Genomic DNA, 9,079 nt, shown 5'->3' with positions numbered 1-9,079 from the left:
TTGCATTCTCTATATATAGTATTGAAGTCTTTTTTTGTTCAACAACTCTTTGTACAGTAATATGACAATATTGACACATCATTATTACGTGCTGTAACTTTCATTAAATGTTCTTTAATGTCATTCCCGCTTTTGTACATTTAAAAGTCCTCTTTATACAAAAATTGTCGGACGATTGACTTATAGAATACCTTATATCAGATGAGAGTTGGTAAAATATGTGCAATATTTCTACTTTAAGATATCGAGTTATCTGTTGACTTTCGCAAATATCCTTAACTATGTCCGATCAAGAGTTGTATCTCTGAGTGGTCCGTTCAAGTGACATATTAGTCTAGTATAACTGATTAAGTAACTTTACCCGTAGAAAGACTAAAGAGTATATGACCGTTTACACATCTTTTGAATACCGGTAGTACGTTGTTTTTTGTCTTTGGCAGAACGATCGAGTTCCTTAACACACAAATAGTGACAGCTTTTTCTAATACAATAAATTATTGTTTGTTAGCATCAAAATAAAAACTAATGGATTTAAGATATTTAAATATGGTTCATCTCGTAATTATGAACATTGTGAAAATTCATCAGAAATACTTCTGTAATTTTAGAGGTTATTATTCTTCAGGAATTGAGTCAAATTATTATTATTAAAATTAATAAAAAAGATGAATAAATCCGACAACACTTATTTAGACCTCCTTATAAGACTATAATGTACATGGGAACACAATTCTACACTCGTCATCTAAGTGAAATATGCGGCTTCTAATTCCCTGGCTTTCTTGCCATAGCTTGCAGCTTCTTCTGCCCTTCCCAACATTAAAGCAGCCTTCTCCTATATCATCAAATCGACTACGATCGGACCTAGATTGTGTTTATAGGAACAAATACTGCGAAAACATCAAAGACGATACGTACCAGGAGACACCACAAGAATGGCGCACCTTCCCGCTTCTTCAATTGCTTTTCAATACCTTGGATTGCTACAAGGTACATAAGTAATGAGTTTAGTAAACTAATCCGACGCAGAGAGCAGGGGCGTAACCAGGAGTTCATAATCAGATGACAAAAATTGAAGAAGTATTTTTAGGTGCGCAAAATATAAATTTTTAACTACTTTTAGTTTTTTGATACAAAATAGAAATATTTTGTAGGAAAATTTACATACTTTAAACATTTTCTGCCTGGATTTGACCAGGCCAGTTAATAGAGTCGAGCTCGAGTATCTTTTAACCGTGAATGTCGAGCTGTTAGTGCTCACACTGTTTTCAACTACATGATACAACAACTAATTTAAGTCCAAACCTTTGATTTATTTTATTCAACTTGAGCAGTCAAGCTCTCAATTCGTACCTTTTTTGGGTTTCCCTGTGTTAAGAAGCAAACTGATATATACTTCAGTGAATACATCAAGCTGTTCATCAGATGCCCCGATTATCTAGCACAACAACGATATATGGACATTTTCCCGACCAGGATACATTAAATACGGCGAAAAATAAAAACTCGGGTGCCTTTGTCATGGTACCTTAAAGTTAACAGCATCGAATTCATGTCCAAGGAATTCCAGTGCCTGCTCATAGTCTCCTTTCCCGTACTTAAAGAGACATTCTGCAAGCTAAAATGGTGTGTTTATATTATCAAAACTCTAAAGTAAATTGTTCACTGGCTATTCCCCATATAAGACGAGTATTTAAAGTTCAAAGCTCGCTCAATATGTCTAAACAATCGTTCATCGTGTCCATTCTACTGACATCTAATGAAGAATCAAAATGCCGGATTGAATATAGATAATTAGCAAGAAACAACCACTGAGTGCAATTCTCAGGGCGTCGCAGAATTGGGCACACTTCAAATGCAAGGAAAAAGAAAAGAAAGGAAACGAACCAAGTGTCCCCTCAGCATTAATTGTCGTTTCTTCTCGCTCATCATAGAAACTCTACATAAAGAAATACATATCAGATCAGATACTAGATTTGTGTGCAACAAAACCCATGGGAGAGAAGAATAAGATCTCCGCACCTCGTTTTCGAGCCCTTGAGAAGATCTTCAGCTTTGTTGAATTCTCCAGTAAATGATAAAGCCCACACTATCAAGATATCAAGGTGCCACTCCAGAAACCAAAATGCCTAAAGTGTGTGGTTCATGTTCGAATAGTCAGACTATTAGAGTACCACATCTGACATACTAATATAAAGAAATCTCAAATACAAACATGAAATATCAACTTTCAAAAAATAAAGATAGACAGATCAAACAAGTTCAGTGTATAAGCCTCTTTGTTTCACCCTTCTCTTCCATCGATGCCTACTATTTTTTCCTCCAATGGAAAACAAACTAATTTGTGCGTTTTTTTAAATAAGAGAGTGAGAGAGATAAGAAGATGATGACGAGTGGCCACTCACTTGGTTTGTTAGATTACTAGCTAAAACCCATAGCCGGTCACCAAAAGCATCAAGCTCACCACGGACATATACACGCAGTAACAGACCAACAGCGTTTAAGTAGACCTGCAAGAATAGACCCAATTGTATAACAGACCAACAGCGTTTAAGTAGACCTGCATGAATAGACCCAACTATATATTGTAAATGACGAAAAACTAAATTGCTATAAAAGAAAAGCATAAGGTACACCTCTGCAGGCACAGCATCACTTCTTTCCAGTTCTTTCAAGATACAATGATCATAAACATCTCGTACTTTAGTCATAGGAGCCTGACTTTCTAAGTAGCATAGAGCAACATGCCACCAGTTGTGTGTCAACCTAATAAAAATGCATCTTTAAAATCTGAATGGAAAAGGTAAGAAGAAAATTATGATATGATTTTTGTGAATATCTACAAACATAAAAGACGATAAAGAATTCCATGATCTTGCACATTCTTCCATGAATTCCACTGCTTCCTTGAATCGACAATCAAACTGGTAAACATGGCAAAGCTGCATAAAGAAAATACCATGATCCTGTGAGAGTCCATAGAAGTACAAAGCTTTTATCGGACAATCAAGCAATAATTGCTTCTTGCTACAAGTAACTTTTATCAATGTAGGAATCTCACATTCCATATACAAGTTAATGATGCTTCAAGTTGAACTAAAATATATGAAAAACTGGTGCATTAAGAAAGCCAAAAGAATTTTCAACGACAATGATTAAATAATGTATCCAATGAAAATTCAAATCTCATGTTAAAATGAAAAAATCATTCTATATTAAATATTTTTTTTAAAAAAAGGTGAAAATGGATAAGTGATGATGCGATTCAAATTTATTGCTATAAATTGAATAAAAGAAGATGAACCCAGGCAAACTTACAGCATGTTGTGACCAAGGGTCATCCTTATTGATCTCATATCCCTTCTTTCCAGCTTCGTCTGCATCTTCCATTCTGCCAAGCTCTAATAAAGGAAAGGCAAGCATGCCATATATATAATTCTCATTCCCATTAATTGGCAGGACCTGTTACAACAATTAGTTTTACAAATTAGGTCGTCTGATTTCATCTTTAATTGATCTGTTTCTGAAACAGTTGTCTGACAAAATCTTGACTGGAAATGAAGTCACATACGATATTTGTTCAACCATAACTTCAATAAGTACCTGTTCTACAAGTTTAAGAGATAGATCCGGTCGACCCATATAAAAGCATATAATTTGAGCTCTCTTAAGCGATACAAGATCTCTTGGGAAATCTTGTAAGTGCTGTAACAAAGCCAATAGAAAGAACCTTAAATCATGATTACGGACTATGTAAGATATTTATATTTTTTAATTTCACCATCCAAAGCAGTCTGAAAACTTCAATAATAACCCCACCATACCGATACGATAAATTGAAAAAATCTCAATGAACAAGATATAAACTATATCAAGAAAAGGGAAACATAGTAATCAAGATTTAGTAGTAACCTTGGAATGCAACTCCACAGCGAGATCATCGTCTCTATTCGGAGAAATTAAATACAGCACAACATCAAACACGGCCTTCTCATACGAACTAGCATGATTCTGTCCAAATTCAAAAAACCATCCATTATTAAGAAGATAAAAGAAAATAATTGGCACCAGAAAGTAAGAAAAGATGAATTATGAGAACCCAAAACCAAACCCATTAATAATATTGAATCGACAAGATATATACGAGACAGGACTTTGCTGCATCAATGAACGGCGGAGCACGAGATGAATCAGCGGAGCAGAGAAAATGAGCTGCCAAAATGTTTCCAAGGACACATAGTGGATCGCTTCTCGGAGCATCCAATATCACAGACCTTTTTCTCCCATAACCAAGAACCTATGAAAAAACGCAAATTCAAGAACTCGTCCATTTCAAAAACCGCAAAATGGACAGAAATCTATCAAGCAATCAAAGAACCACACAACAAATAACATTTCAAAAAAGGCCTTTCGAGGAATCAAAGAGCTACACCACAAATAACATCTAGAAACCGTCATTCAAGAAACAAAAAAACTAAACAAAAAAATAAGAACAAGAAAATATCTTTCAAGAAATCAAAGAACTACACAGTAAACAACGTATATAAAATAACCCTCAAGTAATCAAAGAACTAGAAAACAATTAACATCAAGAAAACATCTTTCACGAAACAAAAAGAAACTACACTAACATTTACCAATAATTTTTACCTGATGATAGTATGAATTGATGGCCGACATACAAGCATCTGAACAAGTTCTTACTTCGTAACCCCACATGTCTAATTTCATTTCATCTTCCATCTCTCTGTGTTGGGAGAAATTAAATTATGGGTTTCGGTGAGTGAGATTTCTAGTACATAGTTGGAAGCTTGAAAATGCTACTTTCTTTCCCTTTCATAGTATAGGCGTTTCTCCAATTATCCACTGGACGTAATTTACTCCAAGTCCAAATGACACGTATGGGTTTATAGTTTTGGCATATATTTTATTATAAAAGTAATTCAATAAAATATTAAAGTTTACAATACGTCAATACTTCGTGATTATCAATTTTATGTTTTTGAGTAGGTCTTTTGTGAGACGGTCTCACGAATATTTATCTTTGAGACGGTTAACCCTATTGATATTCACAATAAAAAGTAATACTTTTTCATAGATAACCCAAATAAGATATATGTCTCACAAAATAAGATCCGTGAGACCATCTCACATAAATTTTTGTCTCTGTTTTTTTTAATCAACTTTCTATATATATATATATTTTTTTTGGTTGAAAACACGTACATGTGTTTAAGATTTAAAAATTCGAGAAGTTAATATATATTTTTTCTTCTCGAAATTTTTTAACAATCTCAAAATTTAACAAAAGTAATATATGCACGTAACAGTTTATATGTATGTATTATATGTATGTATATATTCAAATAGAGTTTATACAATAAGTAATTGTCAAGAATGTGGATAGAGTGGTGAAGTGAGTCATTTCTTTGCCACATCAGCATGTGCATCTTCTTGCACATAAATATTATTAATAATAATAATATAAAGTGTGTTAGACTTAGTTGAGTAGATAAACGTTTAAAATATAATTATAAGTTTGATTATTTTTACCAACACTTTTTAAGGACAGCTTGTTGAACCTGACTAGCGTGGTTCGTATATTATTGAGCTAGCTCGGATGTTTATTTAATATGCATAGAAAAATAATATTGACAAGTTCCATTGTTATATAAAAAAATATTAATAATAGATAGAAGTCTAACTTTATTATGTAATAAAATATATTATGGTAAACATCTCAAATTTTTAGTAGGACATAAAATTTTGAAAATAATATTAATAGATTGGACTAATTCAAAATATTTTGATTATTTATGTTGTAAATTAAATACAATATTTTTTTTATAAGTCGGTCAATTTATATCGATTCTTTGTTTTCTCTAAAAATCCGAACATGCTAATAAATAATATATATTGAACTTTTGAGACATTATTTCATTTTACATTTTTAATTATTGAATTTTTTGATTATTTGAATTAACTATTATTTAATAACAAATCAATTATGTAGACTTAAGGTTTCGATTGGATTGACAAATTTCCAATTCATGGATTTCAAATATATTTTTGTTGTTTAGATTAGGAGTAGGTCTCTTGTGAGACGGTCTCACGAATCTTTATCTGTGAGACGGGTCAACCATACCGATATTCACAATAAAGTAATACCCTTAACATAAAAAGTAATACTTTTTCATGGATGACCCAAATAAGAGATCTGTCTCACAAAATACGACCCGTGAGACCGTCTCACACAAGTTTTTGCCTTAGATTAGTAAGACCGTAAACATCACACTCACTATTATATATTTATATAAAGTTTCATGTCAAAAACGATGAATTTCAAGTTCACCCAATAATGATGTCATTCGAAATACATTCCACCTTAGATTACTAATGTATAAATAAGTAATGTGTATTTAAAATTTAATATATTATTTTACTCTAAACAATAAAATTAATCAAAATCTATTCATTTCCAAATTCATTTCCCAAGTGCACCATAAGATAATTTGTTATATTAACGTAGTTAATGGGAAACAACTACTCGTTTTTCTTTTAAATAGAAAATTTTAAACTAGTTTTCGCTATATTAATTAACTCTAATCAATTGCACGTTAATAAAGATTAAGAGTGAAGCCCTCACAAATTGGATGAAGGGAAAAGATATTTGGTAAGTTACATTTTCTTATAAAATCATTTGATAAATAATAGCGAATGCTTTAATTTGTATGTATAATTCTAGTTTATTTTTTTTGTTTATCATATTCATAATTTAAATCAATTATAATAATATGATAATTATTGAATAATACAATTTTTTATGTTGCCGTCTCTTACTTAATAATCGTGAAGAAGACAAAAACATTATATAATTATATAAAATTGAATTAATTAAGCAGATGCATTTTGTTCATAGTAGGAATGGATTCTTCAAAGACTTTGTGCCATCTAGGAAATTACGAGTGGCCGACCGTATATATTCCTCAAATTTCAAATAACTTCAATCTTTCGGAGTCTTAAAAGAAAAAAAAATTGATATTATAATTTTAATCAAAATGTGTAGGATCGATTGCTTATCGTTTTACTAAAAGTTATAGCTGATGGTAATGGTGCAAAACTTAAATCTTTTAAACTGCACAACAACTCAAACACCACGGTTCTATTGCTATATCAAGTAGAGACAATTATTGCACCCAACAATCTCCCTCCCAATAATAGCACTCCTTGTAATCAATGGGAATCGAAGCCGTGACCTTGGCTTTGATACCAAATGTAAGACCGAGCGCTTTCCGCTTTACCAAAAGCTATAGCTGATGGTAATGGAGCAACTCAAATCTTTTAAACAGCACAGTAGCTCAAGCACCACGGTTCGATCGCTATATAAAGTAAAGACAATTATTACACCCAACCAAATGTATTTTTGTGCCGAGGTTTGTACAATTTATAAGCCTCATACATATTTGGTCTTCTTGTGGAATTTAAACGGAATTAACTATGCTAAACAACGAATATGTTTTTCGAAGTATGCTAAATGAGTTGGGACACCACCTATTTTGTTATGGGATCCATCTAAAATATGGCTTTTCTCTCCCATCCCGTGGATATAACTCCTAGGGATATCTTCCATTAGTATGTATAAATTATGACCGCATCTCGATTCTCAACTCACTTGAGAGGCTATAATGGGGAAATGTCGCCTGAACTATAGGGGATTAATAAAACAAAGCTTGGATACCTTGGATTAAAATAAAGAGTAGGTCTCTTGTGAGACGGTCTCATGTATCTTTATTCGAATCACGGGTAAACCCTACTCATATTTACAATAAAAATAATATTTTTAGCATAAAAATAATATTTTTATGAGTGATTTAAATAGAATATCGATTTTACAAAATAGATCGGTGAGACCATCTTACGAGAGTATTTATATACAATAAAAAAACAAAAAAAAAACAAGATGGTTGAATAGTAATTGGGCTTTGTTGGGCTAGTGAGATTGGCCCAAGCCTCGCAAATTTTTCCTTTAAAAAATTTTAATTAAGCTGATAATAATACAAAAATGTAGCAGAAAATACAATGTGTATGCACACACATGTATAATCATATAATAAAAACATGAAATATTTTACAAATTAGTTAGAGAAATAAAACGCATATCAGATATGAATTATACTAATACAATTGTATATTTTCCTTTTTTTGAAGGAATACAAATTTTTATTTGATATATATACTATTTATTAAAGTTAAATTCTCTTTACTAACTAACTTTAGTAAGGTTGTAATGTACCATACTTTTAACTACTTTAAAATTTGCGGAAAAGTAAAAATTTTCTTAATTAAATAGAAACCTTCAATTTGCGATAACAATAAACTGATCATTCAAAATATATGCAATGAAAATATCACAAATAAAGTTTGCTAAAAACACTTGTTTAAATATCGTAAACAATAACGTGAAATCAGAGTATTTGAAACATTGCATAATTTCTTAAAAACATGGGTGGTCATCGGGTTTAGCCTCCTGCTCAGTCCAAGCCAGCTCATTGGTCCCCACCCCTCGTCTCATCAAAAGTCATTCTCACGGTCTCACCTGCATCGATCAATTCTAGTGAGTCTAAAGACTCAACATGTATAAATTGTAGATAGCAAGTACTACATAATAAAACCAAATGCATATTTAAAATAGGACTTACATACTTGAAACTTGAACGTAACAACATAAACAAACTTGAAACATGAACGTAGTAGCATAAGCGTAAACGTGCCATCATCATAAAACTTTTCTTAAACATATTTGCATCATACATACTTGAGCATACATAATATCATTTTGTGTAGGCGATTGTGTAAGTCCTAGCTGAGTAGGTTTGTATAAAGAGTTGTATAAATCAAAGTCTTTTAGTGGAACCTACCCGTGGAGGTAGAAGGGGTGACGCAGGAGCAGTTGAAGTCTCCGAACATCCATAAACATATCTTGTGTATTTATCTGATTAACTATTGCTTTCAAACTGTTTCGATCAGTTGGAGTATCCGTCAGTTCAGTTGTCACCATAACTGAACTGAAAGATGCAAA

At 32.1% G+C, this 9,079-nt stretch overlaps 1 protein-coding gene across 3 annotated transcripts; it reads right to left on the bottom strand.

The window, feature by feature from the left end:
* Positions 1-630: 630 nt before the first annotated feature.
* LOC140975360 (uncharacterized) lies at positions 631-4,878 on the bottom strand. 3 transcript variants are annotated; one of them, XM_073439029.1, is made up of 14 exons: positions 4,651-4,878; positions 4,145-4,297; positions 3,913-4,011; positions 3,604-3,705; positions 3,319-3,462; positions 2,848-2,942; positions 2,637-2,766; positions 2,406-2,510; positions 2,023-2,129; positions 1,888-1,939; positions 1,529-1,618; positions 1,354-1,438; positions 919-983; positions 631-835 (listed from the first exon to the last, which is right to left on the bottom strand). In XM_073439029.1, exons 1-14 carry the CDS (start codon positions 4,741-4,743, stop codon positions 746-748), a joined length of 1,410 nt encoding a protein of 469 aa, XP_073295130.1. In that variant the 5' UTR covers positions 4,744-4,878; the 3' UTR covers positions 631-745. The 3 variants fall into 3 exon arrangements, with proteins under 3 accessions (XP_073295130.1, XP_073295129.1, XP_073295131.1); XM_073439028.1 differs by having other exon boundaries at positions 2,406-2,766; XM_073439030.1 differs by lacking the exons at positions 631-835; positions 919-983 and having other exon boundaries at positions 1,374-1,438; positions 1,529-1,611; positions 2,406-2,766.
* Positions 4,879-9,079: the final 4,201 nt, after the last annotated feature.

The sequence above is a fragment of the Primulina huaijiensis genome, chromosome 4, assembly GCF_012295235.1.
Source record: "Primulina huaijiensis isolate GDHJ02 chromosome 4, ASM1229523v2, whole genome shotgun sequence".
NCBI classification, from domain to species: Eukaryota; Viridiplantae; Streptophyta; class Magnoliopsida; order Lamiales; family Gesneriaceae; genus Primulina; species Primulina huaijiensis.
The sequence above is the reverse complement of the archived record's forward strand: the minus strand, read 5'-3'. Positions and strand labels throughout refer to the sequence as shown.

Bases quoted from the DNA above. Each gene is read 5' to 3' on its own strand.
- LOC140975360 (XM_073439028.1), bottom strand. From the start codon at position 4,743: ATGGAAGATGAAATGAAATTAGACATGTGGGGTTACGAAGTAAGAACT. The intron at 1,619-1,887 runs GTTCGTTTCCTT...ACACCATTTTAG, and splicing joins TAATGCTGAGGGGACACTTG to CTTGCAGAATGTCTCTTTAA. The intron at 836-918 runs GTACGTATCGTC...TTGATGATATAG, and splicing joins CATTCTTGTGGTGTCTCCTG to GAGAAGGCTGCTTTAATGTT.